Raw genomic sequence first — 18,455 nt, forward strand, 5'->3', positions numbered from 1 at the left:
GATGCATTACAAAATCCTCAACCTAATATTCCAAGCTACACAAAATCTGGCTCCTACTTCCTTTGCCAGTCTTATTTCACACGAACTCCCTCCTGGACCCTCCCCCCTCCCATATGCTCTATTCCATCCAAACTGGAATGCCCCCCTATCTAACTTATGCCCTTTCCGTCTAGGCTTTAATACAAGTCACTCCCCACACCATTAATACCATGGCATAGTGGACAGATTGCTAGCCTTGGAGCCAGGGAAATTTGGATTTAATACTTGGACACTAAATTAAGTTTGTGACCCTGAGCAAGCCCCTTAATACCTCTAAAGCTCAATTGTCTCATCTCCAAAATGAAGATGATATGAATAGCATCTATCACACCAGGTAGCTGTATGGCCCAAATGAGTTAATACATGTATAACACTCCGTAAGCCTTAAAAAGCGCTGTATAAATAGCAGCTATTAATAGAATGGATGTTCCTTCCTTTGTGCTGATTCTATTCATTCATTGTCAGCACTGGCCACAGGAGTCTCAGCATTGATTCTAGAATCAAAAGACCAAAGTTCAAATCACCCCTTTCCCACTAATGACCTGTGTTATCTTGGATAAGTCACCTGCTTGATCTTTACTTTTTTCATCTATAAAATGAAGAGGTTGAATTAGATAACCACTAAGGAAACCTTTTCTCTAGAGGAAGGATCACACTTTATACATAATAGGCATATGATACATTTTTAAATGGATGCCCTAGAAACCCTACCTGCAGTACTAAGTTCAGGTACCAAACCTTTTTCTAAACTAGTCAGGATTCCCTCTCACCATCCTCTGATTATCTTGCCATTAGTCACATCTCTCATACAAGGTCTCATATACAACTTACTCCTTCCTTGCCTGTCCATCAGAGACTTCAGTTTCTTAAAAGGAGAGACTCAATTTTGTCTCTATTTCTAAAGCATTTATCCCAGAACCTTGCAGGATCCTTGTAGGATTTTACTCAACTTTCATTGAATTCACTCTGAATAAGCCTGGTACAAATCTTATATAAAATTTATATAATGATAAGCTGAACTAACAAGCTCTTTGTACATGAAGACACTATGAAAGAAGCAAGCCCGCTTTTCATAATTGGGAAGATCATCAATGAGTAATATCTAGGTTATCCTAGCATCCTCTTTTGATCCTGGAATCCAGTCTTGTCAACAGTATTCCAGGGTAGGAGGAATCTAGGGATACATTGAAGAAATACCAGTGAATTCTTATGTCCTGATGACCACTGTCAGCATTTTAAAGTAATTTTTTTTCTTAAAAAAGGAACAAAAATTGCATTTACTCTCAAACTTTAAAAAGTACAAGCAAAGCAAATATTCCTGTCAATGAAGTATTTGTTGCTCAAGTTTATTCTTCAGTTTAAGGTCACAAGGGTTTTAAGCAATTCTCTGTAAACTTGTTGTCTGTCAGAAAAGATGAATAATTCACTGTGAAAAGAGAATAATGGATTGAGAAGTATTTAGTATAAAACTGCATGGACCTCTGAAAAATTAAAATGCAATCAATATATATGTGACAATTTTTTGTCATTATATATGGAGTAGTGTGGTAGAAAGTACACTGCATCTCGATTCAAAGGACCTAGATTTAAAAATCAACTCTGCCTCCCCCACTTTATTTTTACCTGTGTAACCTTATTGTTGCCGTTGTTCAGTTGATCCTCACTTCATAACTCCATGAGGAGTTTTGTTAGCAAAAATACTGGAGTAGTTTGTCATTTCCTTCTACAGCTTATTTTACAGATGAGGAAACTGAGGCCAACAAGGTTAAGTGACTTGTCCAGGGACATAGGGATAGTAAATGTCTCAGGCTGGGTTTTAACTCAAGAGGATGATTTTTCCTAACTCCAGACCTATCAACTGCATGACCTAGTTGCCCCAAAGGGACTTTGAGCAAGTCATTCAACATCTCTAAGCCTCCATTCTCAGTAAAGAGGGTATATAATTAGAGAAGGAATAGAAGATGAGGAGAAGGAGGAGGAGGAAAAGGAGAGAGGGAGGAGGAGAAGGAGGAGGAGGAAGAGGAGAGGAGGAGGAGGCGTAGGGGAGGAGAAGGAGGGGAGGAGAAGGAGGGGAGGAGAAGGAGGGGAGGAGGAGAAGGAGGAGGAGGAAGAAAGGGAAGAAGAAGAAGAAGAAGAAGAAGAAGAAGAAGAAGAAGAAGAAGAAGAAGAAGAAGAAGAAGAAGAAGAAGAAGAAGAAGAAGAAGAAGAAGAAGAAGAAGAAGAAGAAGAAGAAGAAGAAGAAGAAAAGAAGAAGAAGAAGAAGAAGAAGAAGAAGAAGAAGAAGAAGAAGAAGAAGAAGAAGAAGAAGAAGAAGAAGAAGAAGAAGAAGAAGAAGAAGAAGAAGAAGAAGAAGAAGAAGAAGAAGAAGAAGAAGAAGAAGAAGAAGAAGAAGAAGAAGAAGAAGAAGAAGAAGAAGAAGAAGAAGAAGAAGAAGAAGAAGAAGAAGAAGAAGAAGAAGAAGAAGAAGAAGAAGAAGAAGAAGAAGAAGAAGAAGAAGAAGAAGAAGAAGAAGAAGAAGAAGAAGAAGAAGAAGAAGAAGAAGAAGAAGGAGAAGGAGAAGGAGAAGGAGAAGGAGAAGGAGAAGGAAGAAGAAAATAACAACTTTTGGTGCTTATAAACTGGATGACCATGGATAAGGGCAGTGACTCTGATCAGAAGAGACCTGAACACAACACACTCCCTATTAAAATTCTACCTTTTCTGAACCTATTTCCTTCTCTACAAGATGGAGTTAACCATTCCTAGAAAAAGCTATGTTGTGAAGCTCAAAGCAATATTTAAGCTGGAGTCATCATTATTACATAGAATCATATTTGACATATAGCAATTTAAGGTTGGTGAGGTGATTTATGTACATCATATGATTGGGTTTCTGAACAAGTTCACAAAATAGGTAATATTTTCATCTGTCTTTTGCAGATGAAGAGATTGGGGCTCAGTGAGGTTAGGTAATGTGTTTATAGTCACCCAGATGTTTAGGGCCCAGGATTCTTCTAGCCTGAGGCTAATTTGAACCAGAAGTTGTTGACACTGAGGCCAATTAATTATCCCATATCCCAGGGCTTCTTAAATGTTTTTTTTTTATTCTAGTAAAGTTTGGATCCTTTTTGGAATGTGTTACAATGCATAAAATGGGGGAGAGGCAGCAAGGTGACACAGCGGATAGAGAGCAAAGCCATTAGCAAACCTTATATGTCTAGTTTAAACTTCTAGTGAACCAAAAGAAAGTCACTAGCACTTTATCATATGAAAATCCTTCTGTATTCCTAGAAATAAAATTGGGAGTTTGAACCCTAACATGTATCTTTTGTAAACTAATATGAACATTTATCTGGCTGAGTAGACAAAAGTGTTGGGTCTGAAATCAGGAAGATTCAACTTCCTGAGTGCAAATCCAGTCTCAGACACTAGCTATGTGACCCTGAGTAAGTCACTTAGCCCTGTTTCCATCAGTTTTCTCACCTGTAAAATCAACTGGAGAATGAAATGGCCAACCACTCCAATATTTTGGAAAACCCCAAATAGAGTCACAAATAATTGGATATGACTGAAAAATGATTCAACAACAACATAAGCTAAAATATGTGTGTATTGTCTTCTCAGTTAGAACATAAGTTCTTTGAAGGTAGGAACTATTTTTTTAATTTGAATTCCCATTACTTAGCATAGAACCTGGCATAGAGAAAACATTTAATAAATGTTTTTGGCTGAATGATATTCTCCTACTTCCTCCCAGAGGGCTACGAACATTGATTCAAACTCATGATTTAACCAACATAACTCAGCTCTTCTTCCAGTGTCGTCTACATCACTCATAGCCAGGAAGAAGAGGTCATTGCTCTGAATGACTATGTAGAAAAATGGACTGTGGGTGTGATCCATTTTCATGGAGAGATGAAATCACTGCTCTCTGAAACCTTGACGGAGATTTCTGTCCTGCCACTTTATGCCACTGCATAGGAAAATCCAGAAGTAGGACTGGGCTTACTTGTTTCCTATCAAGGACATATCACCACATCAGGAAGCTGATGGCATAATTCATTGGGCACTAGAGCTGAAGTCAAGAAAATCTAAGTGAAAACTCTGCCTCAGAGATTACTATTTGTGTGACTCCAGGCAGGTAACTTGATGTTTCTGTGCCTCAGTATTCTCTTCTGTAAAATGGGGACTTAGGATTAGAATCCATATATTCCAAGGTCACTTCCAGTTCCAAATATATGATTTATGATTCGCATAATTGAATTAATGATTCAAGGATTGCCAGGAAAATACCCACTTGGAAATTGGGAAAATGTCATGATTGGAATAAATTATTAAACTAAAAAGGAAGTAGGTGAACTGGTCATGTAATTGGAATGTTGAATCTAGGATCAGGAGCCCCTCACTTCAAATTACACTTCTGGCATTTACTGATTGTCTAGAGCTAGACACATCCCTTAACTGCTCTAAACTCTAACTTCTTCATTATTCAAATGGGCATAATAAATATCTGGAGTCCTTACCTCAGAGTGTTTTGAAAGAATCAAGTAAAGACTTTTGGGTGTTCCAGAAGTGGCAGTGTAATCAAGAACTATTAAAACATAGATATATATATATATATATATATATATATATATATATATACACATATATATATGCTATAATGACCATACAATAAATAATAAAGTAAAACTATGATCATTAAATAACAAATAAGCATATGATAATTAAAATTATAATAAATATTAAAGTTTAAAATATTCTTAAGGCTTTTGGGATGCCTTATATGTTGGGTCCGGTGAACTTTCAAGTACTATATAAATAAGAGTCATTACTATTATTTGCCAAATGCATTTTTGATAGTGAACATTGGCTCTGATGGATGGCATGTTCAGGTCGCAGTACTGGTAAGAACATCTATTAAAGGTTTCTTCCTTCCTTCCTTCCCTAAATCTCTTATTGAATATCTAGTAGGGACAAAGGATAATAGGTGAAAAGTACCTCAAAATAATGAAATGAACAAAAATACCTTTCTCAACATCTAGGTTTTACAATAATGGGATATATATATATGTGTGTGTATATATATATATATATATATATATACATATATATATATATAAATAGGATCTATGGATCTCCTGGATTTTCTCTCTCTCTCTCTCTCTCTCTCTCTCTCTCTCTCTCTCTCTCTCTCTCTCTCTCTCTCTCTCTCTCTCTCTCTCTCTCTCTCTCTCCTCTCTGTAATATTTATATGTAGTTTTATGTAGTTTCCCCTCTTACCTCCTGTAACAAAAGATTTACTTTTCTTTCAGTGATATTTGCTTCAGATTTCTTTTTATCTTTCCTCTATTGAATGTTTGCTGGCATAATTGCTTGGCTTTTCTTTCCCGATCTAGGATTTCTTTGGGGAACAGGCTTTTCTCATCAAATGCTGCTCTCAGTGCTACAAAGTCAATGAGAAAATCCACATGAAAATTAGAGTCTGGTAAAAGACCTGGGAAAAATTATGCAGTGATAACAAAAATACCAAATTATATTTGAAACAAAGACCTTTTGGCTTCTACATAATTTGAGGAGAAAGGCTGGCCTTGAGGATATTGTCTCTAAACTCCTGCCATGACTTTAATTTTCATTTGCATTCTCAAGTTCTACACAACTAATTTTTATTTTATTTTTTCAAATTTGCCTTCATCATGATACAAAGATCTGCCATTAAAGAATGGAGGAATAAAAGAGTTAGTCCATTCCAACTTTATTCTTTTCAATCTACAAGCTCCTATCAAGGACTCATAAAAAAAACTAAAAACAAATTATCCTTTATAGAAGTAAAGCAATTAAAGTAATCAAACTACGATTTGAACGTTTGCATGGCCAAATGAGTGCCTGGTGCAATCAGGTCCTTAAAAAGACTCTAATCTGCAACTTTGTGTGTTCTCTAAAAAATTGTAGAGATTGTCCCCCAGGGATGGGTACCAGGGTTGCCATGGAAAGATGTAGAAAGTGTACCACACATTCAGGAAGAGACTCAGGCCTCCCATTTCATTTCTACTTCTTGCTTCATGATTTACCCAAGTTGAGCAGACTACTTCGATTAGTTTTTATATCCCTCAAAAAATGAATAAAACTATAATTTCATCTGTGAAAGTTTCTCTCATTGATGCAGATAACAAAATTTCCACCATTGGTATTTATGAAGTGCCTTGACCAAAAAGGGAGAGAGAAAAGGAGAGGGAGATGGAGAAATAGAGGGAGGGGAAGAGGGAGAACAAGAAGGGGAGGAGAAAGAGATAGAGAGATGAAGAGAAAGGAGATGCCCCAGGATAAACATATAAAGATAAGAATACAAATTTCTTCATTGGACACATCCAAACATATATGTTTCATTTAGTACCCTGCTCCATTACCTCACTGTCTGAAGATGGGCAGCATGTTTTATCCTGGGTGCTTTGAAATTAATCATCTCTCTCATTTTATAGATAAGGAAAGTAAGTTCTAAAGAGGAGAAGCCACTTGTCAGAGTTGTACTGATTATACTATATGGTAGAGCACGAGCTTGAACTCAAGTTGTTTAACTTCAAATCCAGGGTTCTTTCCATTCTATCATCCTGTCTTCCTTCCTTAAGCCATTAGGATCCCTAAATCTGAACTCTAATGCCATGTTGTTCAATAATTTCAGTTGTTCCTGATTCTTCATGATCCCATTTGGGGTTTTCTTGCAAAGATCCTGGAGTGGTTTGCCATTTCTTTCTCTAGGGAATTTTATAGATGAAGAACTGGGGAAAACAGGATTAAGTGGCTTATCTAAAGTCATACATCTAGTAAGGGTCTTAGGCTGGATTTTAACTCAAGTCTTCTTGACTCCAGGCCCTGAGCAATTTTCATTGCACCACATAGCTGCCCTTCTAATGCCACAGCTTTTGGAAAAACTCAAGGTCATCTGATAAGATCAAAGTGAGACCTGATTAGAGGCCTCCCATTTAAGAAGATAGATAAATAGACAGAACCAAGATGGTGGAGTAAACCAATGTAGTTTAGAGTCACCATGAGAATCCTCTCCAACTAATATTTAAAGAACAACACAAAATGAATACAGGAGTGAAAGAACCAACAAAGAGACAGAGTGAAACAAAATTTCAAGAAAAGAAAAAACCAAAAAGGTAGTCAGAGAACATCTGGGGCACTGGGGTGAGAGGAGAGCAGAGTCAGTGAAAGCCTATAGGAAAGAGTAAAGAGCAAGTCTCTCTATCCCTACCCCATATCTGCTGTCCCAGGTTCAGAACCTAAGTAAAAGCTAATATTCAGATCCTGAGATCCTGCCTGGGCAAATAGAGGTCCAAGCCAACCCTCACCCCTTGAAATTTCAAACTTGTGACAAAAGTCATGGGCTGATCCATGTGAGCCCAGATTGAAGCCAGGAGTCCCAGTCTGGGATTGGAATGAAGATATAGTTGGCAGTTTGGGATGGCTGATAGTACTAAGGGGGGACCCCAGATCTTTTTGCCTAAAGTTCATGGTAGAGCTCCAAGGCAAGGAAATCAAGAGTATGTGCCAGATTAGAACATGTACACAGTAAGACCAAATACTTACCATTAGGATCCCTAAATCTAAACTCTAATACCATGTTCTTCAATAATTTCAGTTCTTCCTGAATCTCCATGATCCCATTTGGTGTTTTCTTGCAAAGATCCTGGAGTGGTTTGCCATTTCTTTCTCTAGGTCGTTTTATAGATGAAGAACCCATAAACCCAAGGCTATAATGTAAGCAGTTTCTGACCCAACCAAGATCAAAGTAAGACCAAAAACTTACAACCAAGCCTAAGGCAAGTGTTTGAGCTACCAGGATCTCAAAGGTCTATTGAATCATCAGGGGGAAGGGACTCTCAGAGGTCTCAGCCCTCAGATCATCACATCATATGATGTATATGATATATGTATGCATATGAATGATATGTAAAAAAAATCAAGAGCTGAAAGAGAGGGTTGCACTAAAAGAAAAGGGAATGGAGAAATACAATGGGAGTAAATTATATAACACAAAGAGGTAAGAAAAATAATTATAGAGAGGGGAGGATCAGGGTGGTGATGGTCAATGCTTAAACTTTACTCTCATTTTAACTAGCTCAGAGAGGGAAAAACAAGTATTTTAAATGGGGTATAGAATTCTATCTTATCCTACAGAGAAGTAGAAAGGGAATAAGTCAGGGAAGGGTGAAGTAATTGGAGGAAGGAAGAAGTTGTGGGGTGACAAAAAGCAAAATACTGATGAGGGGTAACAGAGTGAAAGGAAATAGAGCAGGATCTAAAGTTAGTAATGGGATGAAGGGAAATACTTTAACTGTTAAAATGTAGGGAAACTGAGGCAGGGTAGAAATTAGTTTATCTCTGCAAGGAATATTATATTTTTAGAGGTTTATTAAAGGTTAAGGATTAAAAAATACAGAATAAGAAAGCACGTGTCCAGGCCCAGTGAGGCCTAGACAACCTCACCTACATTATGAAAAGAGACACGTCTGCTTGGAAGCGGCAAAGGGAAAAAGAAAAGAGCGCCCTAGAAGCCTTTCCAATCAGGTTAAATATCCCATCTCGATCTCAGCCCAGTTGAGAATTCAGTGATATTACAAAGCATTCTGGGGAAGTGGAGCAAGGACTTCTGGGGATTGAAGTCCTAGATTCATGTCTCCATTTTTACAATACACAGGTAGTAATCATAACACTGAACGTGAATGGTTTGAACTCACTATGAAACAGAAGTGGATAGCAGAATGGATTAAAAAACAGAATACTACTATGTGTTGTTTACAAGAAACACATTTGAGACAGGCTGACACACACAGATTCAAGGGAAAAGGATAGAGCAGAATTTATTATGCATCATCTAAAGTAAAAAAAAAAAGAAAAGAAAAGCAGGAGTAACAATCATAATACCAGACAAAGCTGAAGTAGAAATTTATCTGATTAAAAGGAAATAGATAAATGAATGAAAAACCATGTAGTAAATACTTACGTGTGTTAAACTCTAGGGATAAAAATGAAAAAGTAGTTCACACTCTAATTGGGGATAATAATACCTAACAGAAAGTTCAGCTACAGAAGTCCTAAGAAATCTGCAGAGAGGCAGAAGGCCCACACAGAGATCCTTAGATAATACCATAAGGTTAGATGATATTGTTGGGGAGTCAGAAGGACAGAAGGGCAGGGCAGATGGTGAGACAAAATATCAATATACTGGATGAAGTGGCACCACTCAAAGGGATAATCACTGTGTTTTCTTTTTCCTAAAACCAGCACTACAGCATACAGCTTCCATTAGTCAACATTTGGATTCATTCCTTACAAAACTGCTAATGTCCCCTTTGAAAACACAGGGAATTCTCAGTCCAGAAGGGCTGTCTGGAGAAATGACATTTGAAGCCAATGAACATTTGAGAGTTGCTCTTAAATGTTCTTGTCACTGCTGGGATTCAAATAGATGAGCATTTTGTAGGGGACCCATCCTAGCATCATAGACAAAGAAATGGAAAAGACTTCAGAATCCAACTTCTTCAAATGAGAAAACAGATGACTAAAGAAGCAATGACTTGCCTAAGATCACACAGGCAGTACATGGCATAGCCATGATTGGGACTCACATACTGGATGGTTGAGTCAGGAACAAGTGTCTCACCCACATTACAGAATGCACTTGGTGGAGGAGAGAGTGGGCATGATGAGAATTTGGCCAAATTAAAAAATGGGAGATATTGTCTTCACATGTTCCAAAACCACATTTCCCAAAATCAACAGCCAAAAGGCATCCATGATCATATCTACAATCCCTACTCACCCAATACTGATCCTGACCCAACACGCATAAGATCGCCATGCATGATAAATTAATTATTTCCATTTCTTCTCACTCTATGTTGCAATAACAGTTATTAGATTTAAATTTTAAAACTAGGGAATTTTGTATAGCAAAATCAATGCCTTATCTTTGGCAAACTGCATAAGTAAAGACATAGAGTCCTTCTGCTGCTAGAGCAGAGATAAAAGGAAATCATAGGATTGTAGACTTGGATCTGAACCAGGGAACTCAGAAATAACCTACTTAAACCATTTCATTTTACAGGTAGTGAAATAGAAGCCAGAAAAGCAAATTAGAATGCCAAAGTTATACAAATAAAAGTGGCAGCCAAGATCAGAACACATGTGTTCTACAGAAATGCAGGTGAAAACATATGATTTTTCACATGCTTATCTGGGTGTATGATTTGGGGTTTGGGTTTTATAAGATTATTTTAAAATGAATAACATGGAAATAAGTTCTAAGTGAAAATATATGTATAACCCATTGGAATTGCTTGTCAGCTGTAGGGTGGGGGAGGGAAGAGGGGAGGAAGACGACATAAATCATGTAACCTTGGAAAACCCAGGTGTAAATTTGTTACTGAAATAAAATATTAAAAAAAAATTTTTTAATTATGTGCTCCTACCATCCACATAATTGACCACATCAATAAGCAAACCAACAAGAACCACATGATTATCTCAATAGATGCAGAAAAAGCCTTTGATAAAATACAACACCCATTCCTATTAAAAACACTAGAAAGCATGGGAATAGAAGGGTCATTCCTAAAAATAATAAACAGTATATATCTAAAACTATCAGCTAATATCATCTGCAATGGGGATAAACTAGATGCATTCCCAATAAGATCAGGAGTGAAACAAGGATGCCCATTATCACCTCTACTATTTGACATTGTACTAGAAACACTAGCAGTAGCAATTAGAGAAGAAAAAGAAATTGAAGGTATAAAAATAGGCAAGGAGGAGACCAAGTTATCACTCTTTGCGGATGACATGATGGTCTACTTAAAGAATCCTAGAGATTCAACCAAAAACCTAATTGAAATAATTAACAACTTTAGCAAAGTTGCAGGATACAAAATAAACCCACATAAATCATCAGCTTTTCTATATATCTCCAACACAGCTCAGCAGCAAAAACTAGAAAGAGAAATCCCATTCCAAATCACCTTAGACAAAATAAAATACCTAGGAATCTACCTCCTGAGAAAAACACAGGAACTATATGAACACAACTACAAAACACTCTCCACACAACTAAAACTAGACTTGAACAACTGGAAAAACATTAACTGCTCATGGATAGGATGAGCCAATATAATAAAAATGACCATCCTACCCAAACTTATTTATCTATTTAGTGCCATAACCATTGAACTCCCAAAATATTTCTTTACTGATTGAGAAAAAACCATAACAAAATTCATTTGGAATAACAAAAGATCAAGGATATCCAGGGAAGTAATGAAAAAAAAAACACAAATGATGGGGGCCTTGCAGTCCCTGACCTTAAACTATATTACAAAGCAGAAGACATCAAAACAATTTGGTACTGGCTAAGAAACAAAAGGAAGATCAGTGGAATAGACTGGGGGAAACGACCTCAGCAAGACAGTATACGATAAACCCAAAGATCCCAGCTTTTGGGACAAAAATCCACTATTCGATAAAAACTGCTGGGAAAATTGGGAGACAGTATGGGAGAGATTAGGAATAGATCAACACCTCACACCCTACACCAAGATAAATTCAAAATGGGTGAATGACTTAAACATAAAGAAGGAAACCATAAGTAAATTGGTAAACACAGAATAGTATACATGTCAGACCTTTGGGAGGGGAAAGGCTTTAAAACCAAGCAAGACATAGAAAGAATCACAAAATGTAAAATAAATAATTTTGACTACATCAAATTAAAAAGCTTTTGTACAAACAAAACCAATGTAACTAAAATCAGAAGGGAAACAACAAATTGGGAAAAAATCTTCATAGAAACCTCTGACAAAGGTTTAATTACTCAAATTTATAAAGAGCTAAATCAATTGTACAAAAAATCAAGCCATTCTCCAATTGATAAATGGGCAAGGGACATTGATAGGCAGTTCTCAGATAAAGAAATCAAAACTATTAACAAGCACATGAAGAAGTGCTCTAAATCTCTTATAATCAGAGAGATGCAAATAAAAACAACTCTGAGGTACCACCTCACACCAAGTAGACTGGCTAGCATGATAGCAAAGGAAAGTAATGAATGCTGGAGGGGATGTGGCAAAGTAGGGACATTAATGCATTGCTGGTGGAGTTGTGAATTGATCCAACCATTCTGGAGGGCAATTTGGAACTATGTCCAAAGGGCTACAAAAGAATATCTACCCTTTGATCCAGCCATAGCACTGCTGGGTCTGTACCCCAAAGAGATAATGGACACAAAGACTTGTACAAAAATATTCATAGCTGCGCTCTTTGTGGTGGCCCAAAACTGGAAAACGAGAGGATGCCCTTCAATTGGGGAATGGCTGAACAAATTGTGGTATATGTTGGTGATGGAGTACTATTGTGCTAAAAGGAATAATAAAGTGGAGGAGTTCCATGGAGACTGGAACAACCTCCAGGAAGTGATGCAGAGCGAGAGGAGCAGAACCAGGAGAACATTGTACACAGAGACTAATACACTGTGGTATAATCGAACGTAATGGACTTCTCCATTAGTGGCGGTGTAATGTCCCAGAATAATCTGCAGGGATCCAGGAGAAAAAAACACTATTCATAAGCAAAGGATAATCTATGGGAGTGGAAACACCGAGGAAAAGCAACTGCCTGACTACAGCGGTTGAGGGGACATGACAGAGGAGAGACTCTAAATGAACACTCTAATGCAAATATTGACAACATAGAAATGGGTTCGAATCAAAAACACATGTGACACCCAGTGGAATCACGCGTCGGCTATGGGGGGTTGGGGGGGGAAGAAAATGATCTTTGTCTTTAATGAATAATGCTTGGAAATGATCAAATAAAATATTATTTAAAAAAAGTATGTGCTCCAAATTCATCTTTCTTTCTAATATATGACATGACATCTCAAAATCTTTTCATATTGCCCTCTTGTGAGCTCATCTTGAGAGCTCAACATTCCAGAATTACTAGGCAAATGGATGGTTTACATAAAAACACTAGGAGTCTCATAAGTTATTCTCTTTTCATTCTATATTCCAGCCAAAATGCCCTTCTCTCTATTTCTGACACAGGACATTCAATTTCCTATCTCCATTTCTTTTCACTAGTGACTTGTCTCCCATACCTCAAATGCATCTCTTCATCTCAGCCTCATAGAAGCCCTCCCTCACTTCCTCCAATATACAGCCTCTTCCAGCTATCAATGTCTTCCCTTTCTAACTACTATACCTTTATTTTGTCTTTATTTTCTATGTACATATATTATAGAATGGAATCTCCTTGAAGGCAGGGGTTATAGTTTTTCTTTGTTTCTTTAGCATCTCTTACAGTGTCTGGCAGAGACAGCATTTGATAAATGATTATTGATTAATTGACAGCGAAAATTTGACCATCGCTCAATTATTCTAGGTTTCTGTGTTTGCAACCTGATTAGCCAGAGAATGGAAGCTAACACACAATTTAGCCCTACACAAAAAACCAGTTCCCTTAAACATTCCGGACTCTCCCTGTGTTCTCCCTAATCCTAACAATATGAGAGGCTACAAAAAAAAAAGTGGAGGAGCCATTGGACATTGAGTGAGTGAAATGAGAGTCAGATTAACATCTCACCCTTGACATTTACTAGCCGCGTGCCCATGAGCTAAGGCATTTCACTCCTCTATTTCCTCATCAGAAAAATGTAGATGACAACATTCGTGCCCACTGGGCCATTTTAGGCATCATTTAAGTTGATATTTGTAAAGTGGTATGTAAATGTCAGCTCTAATTACGTTGGCCTTGCTACTCATTCAGATCACTGTATCATAATTATAGAACTGGAAGTTCCAATGGGATCATCTGGATGAAGACTTCTAATTTTTTCTTTTTTTAATGTCATGGACCCTTTTGACAATCCAATGAAACCCATGGACCAATTTATAGAATATTTCAAATGAATAAAATACATAGAATTATCAAGGAAAACAATTACATTCAAATAATGATGTGAGTTTTTTTACCCATCCAAGGTCGTAGATCCTCTGAAATCTAATCAAGTTAAGAACACCTGATCCAGTCCATCCCCACATGCTGCTGTTTTGACTTAAGGAAGTCACTTAAACTAAGCAAATGTATCCCATGTACAAAACTAGATTCCTCTGAGATATTCCAAACATCATATTTTCTCTACCCTGGAAGACTTAAAGTTTCTCTAAGGACAAAGCCTGACCAAGAGCTGGGTCTCAGTTGTTTTCAAGTTTGGGAACAAAGTATGTGAAACTTCATGCTATTTAAGCACCCAATGAGGACAGCTAGAAAGCCACAGAGAGAGTGCCAATGATCCTTTCAGTTTCAAAAGAAGGAAAAGAAATAAAGAAAGCACATAAAATGCTCAGGGAAAAAAAAACCCTAAAAATCAGAGAGCTCATAACACAGCTGAAAATTATGGCAGGTTCCAAAAGTTATGATTTTGAAGACAGAATGGCAATCAGGCAAACATCTCTTCTAAACTGCGTGGCTGCCAAACACCCTCTCCCTTACCATCATCATTCAGATTGCATGAATAAAAGCTAAACATGGGGTGAAGAATTAACTCCAGGTTAGAACGATCGTGAATATCAAGAGTGTATAAATATTTGTCATTTTTAATCTTCTTTTCTAGCAATCAATTTTTGATCCGAGGGTTTACTCCTTGTGAAGAAATGAGCAGCTGAAGTGAAAGCATCAGAAACAAAAACCAAGCAGAACAGTTTCAAAGCCATAGGCAGTAACCCAAGAGCTGGTGGAAATGTCATCATCTAATGCTATATAATAAGCAATGGTTAAGGACTTCTATGTGACAAGTACTGTGCCAGTGTCTGAGGAAGCAAGGAGAAAACCATCCCTAGTATGGGAGGAGTTATCTGGGAAATGCAGAATGGCATAATGGTTGGGTTGTTGGTGTCCTTCCAACGCGAAGAGGATCATAAAGGGGTCAATGTGCCGTGTGTTGAACCATGGCTGATAGTAGCAATAGAAGGAAGTTTCTAAGGCAGATTGAACACACATAGCCCATATGAATATTTGGGAAGGAAATGTCTCTAAATGTATACATCTCCTATTTCCTTTGAGCTACTGCAATTCTGTTTTGCTCATGGATCATCATATCTTCTTTGATGTGAATACACCATGAGTGATAGATAGTTTTGTGCCATTTTCTTCCATGTGTCCCAACTGATTCTAAAGTTCTCCAGAGAGAAGAGTATAAGACCTCAGTTATGGATTGAAAGAATTGTGACCCTCATTGGAAAAAAAGGATTTTCTAAGACCTGCACCTAAATAGATGGGAGGCAGGAGTCCAAGAAATTACTCTAAAGAGCTGAAACTCAGAGAACAGTCTATCCACAAGAGAAGCGTAAGTTTTCCTCAAGTCCTTTTAACCTTCCATGAGTACCAGGGCAACCAGTTCTTAACTTTCAAGCTTAAATGACTGCCTTCTTTTCTTTTCTTTCTTCATGTAGTTTCTTACCTGAAAATCATCACTAGTAATATAGCATAGCTTATGAAGACAAACCAGGAGGGCCGCTCTCTCTATTTACCCTTTGGTTCATTTAAAATTTTGATTATCCTAAGATGTTCAACATTCATAAGCTACACCATGTTTTGGTTCTGAGAATCCTTTCTGGTTATCCTATAAGCATATGAACCTATAAGTTCTTTCTTTGCTACTCCAACAACTGATCTCCCTGACTTTTTTTTAATATATTCCCAACTAAAATGCCACCTTCGGAATTCCTTTTGATTCCAGTGCCTTCCTTCTATTATTTACTACTTTTCCTGAATATAGCTTGCTTTTTTATATATTTAATTGTTTGTTGTCTCTACCATTAAATTGTAAACTTGTTGAAGATAGGGACTCTTTTTTGTATACCCAACACTTAAAACAGTGCCTGGTATGCATTAGGCACTTAATAGTAGTGATAGTCTCTCAGTGACCGAGAATGACAATTGTCTTTGTGCAGTTTCATCTACGGTGTACCCTCCTGTGGCTTTGGAGTCCAAAGGCTGAGGCGCACAGTTTGTGGCACATGGGGCCTGGGACGCCCGTTGTTACGGGAGGTGCGGTTGTGGCCTGGTGTCGGCGTTCACGCGCAGCGGCAAGACGTCGACGTCGCTCATCTTCAAAGGTGGTGGCGCCATGGTGAATGTGGGCTCGCCAGCTGCTTCTGTCAGAGGCAGCGAGTTCTAGTTGCTTTGGTGTAATGCCAGCCCACTTCAAGTTGGACTTTAGCTGATCCTTGAATCTTTTCTTTGGTCAGCCTTGTTTCCTGAGTCCAGCTGACAGTTCACCATAGAATACCTGTCTTGGTATTCGGTGTGGGTCCATGCGGATGACGTGTCCAGACCATCGTAGCTGGGTTCTGAGGACCATGACTTCGATGCTGGTGGAGTTGGCTCTGTCGAGGACTTCCTGGTTGGTGATTCGGTCCTGCCATCGGATCCTCATGATTGACCGGAGGGAGCGTTGGTGGAATTGCTCCAGCTGTTTCATGTGCTTCCGGTACAGTGTCCATGTCTCACACCGTACAGGAGCGAGCTGAGGACCGCTGTGTTGTACACTTTGAGCTTCATCGCAGTGCTTACACCGCTGTGTTGGAGGACTTTGCAGGGCAGCCGCCCGAGTGCCTGGCTGGCCTTTTGGATCCTGGCATTGATCTCGTGGTCTAGGGACCCGTCGTTGGCGATGGTGCTGCCCAGGTACTTGAAAGTGTTGATGTTAGAAAGCTGCGTGCCGTCGATTGTAATGCATGGCTGGTTCATTGGCCTCCCTGGTGCAGGTTGGAACAGCACCTATGTTTTGCTGAGGCTGATAGTCAGGCCAAACAGTTTTGTTGCGGTGGAGAACCTGTCCACAATGGTTTGGAGATGATTTTCTGGGTGGGCCATGAGAGCACAGTCATCTGCGAAGAGAGCTTCCAGGATGAGTCTCTCTGTTGTCTTTGTTTTTGCAGCCAGGTGGCGAAGGTCGAATAGTGAGCCATCCAGTCGGTATTTGATGTAGACGCCCAGGTCTAGATCCATCACAGCATGTCTTAATACTTGGGTGAAGTATAGGTTGAATAGTACCGGAGCGAGGACACAGCCTTGTTTCATGCCATTGGAGATGTTGAAACGATCAGAAGTCTCTCTACCAGATAGGACTTCCCCTGTCATGTCGACATGAAAGAGCTGGATCAGTTTGACAAATTTTGCTGGGCAACCGAGCTTGCTGAGGATCACCCACAATGTGCCCCTGTTCACTCTGTCAAACGCCTTTGTCAGGTCTATGAAGACAATGTAGAGACTCAGGTTCTGCTCAAGGCATTTTTCCTGCATTTGCCTCACCATGAAGACCATGTCGATGGTGCTGCGATCTGGTTGGAAGCCACATTGTGATTCAGGCAGGTTCTTCTCTGAAACAAATGACAGGAGTCTGTTGAGTATAACACAGGCGAGGATCTTTCCAGCAGTGGAGAGTAGTGAGATGCCTCTGTAGTTGTCACAGGCTGCTCGTGAGCCTTTGTTCTTGTATAGGGCTATGATGGAGGCATCTCTGAGTTCTGGGGCCATGTCTTCCTCTTCCCATATGCTGGTCAGCACTATGTGGAATGCCTGGAGCACCTTTCCATTTAAGGCCTTGTACACCTCGGTTGGGATCCCGTCTTTACTGGGTGCCTTGCCTGCACTCATTTGTTTAATGGCTTTTTGGACTTCATCTAATGAAGGAGGGACGTTGAGTTGTTCAATGGTGAGGTTTTGGGGGATTTGGTTGACTGGAGAGGGTCGGTTGAGAAGCTGACTGAAGTGTTCTTTCCACCTGTTGCTGATGCCTTTTTTTATCTTTTATGAGAGTGTCACCTTCAGAGGATAGCAAGGGAGTGGTGGTGGGTTTTAATGGCCCATAGACAGTCTTGAGGGCACTGAAAAATTGTTTGTAGTTTTTTGTATCAGCAAAATGCTGGATTTCTTCTGCCTTTTTTTCCCACCACCGGTCTTGCATCTTCCTGATCTCACGCTGCGCCGTGTCTTGGAGAGACTTGAATCTGTCCTTTTTAGGAGCAGAGTTTGGGTTATTTTGCCACTCCATAAAGGCTTTGTTCTTTTTGCTCAATAGGTCTTCAATAGCAGTGTTGTTCTCATCGAACCAGTCCTGGTGGTTGCATTGTTTGGGGCCTAGGACTGCCTTTGATGTTTCCTTCACTGCTTCTCTGAACTGGTTCCATTTCTTGGTTGAGCTTCCAGTGAGTGGTCCCTTGGCAGACAGCTTGTCGTCCAGGCAGGACTGGAATGTTTGAAAATAAGATGGATCTCTAAGACAACTCACTTGTAAAATGCATGAACTGTCTGGGCACGTTTTGGAATGTGAGGCACAATGCTCATTTGAAGAGTTGCTCTAACAAATCGGTGGT

At 39.0% G+C, this 18,455-nt stretch overlaps 1 protein-coding gene across 1 annotated transcript in view; it reads right to left on the reverse strand.

Moving 5' to 3' along the window:
• Positions 1 to 5,283: 5,283 nt before the first annotated feature.
• WDR49 (WD repeat domain 49) overlaps positions 5,284 to 18,455 on the reverse strand; it is a 203,797-nt gene continuing 190,625 nt past the window's right edge. The window contains exon 21 of the mRNA XM_007502257.3: positions 5,284 to 5,464. Coding sequence (XP_007502319.2) covers positions 5,319 to 5,464 — 146 coding nt within the window. The 3' untranslated portion in view covers positions 5,284 to 5,318. The remainder of the gene's footprint in view (positions 5,465 to 18,455) is intronic.

This window comes from Monodelphis domestica, chromosome 8 (assembly GCF_027887165.1).
Source record: "Monodelphis domestica isolate mMonDom1 chromosome 8, mMonDom1.pri, whole genome shotgun sequence".
In the NCBI taxonomy this organism is placed as follows: Eukaryota; Metazoa; Chordata; class Mammalia; order Didelphimorphia; family Didelphidae; genus Monodelphis; species Monodelphis domestica.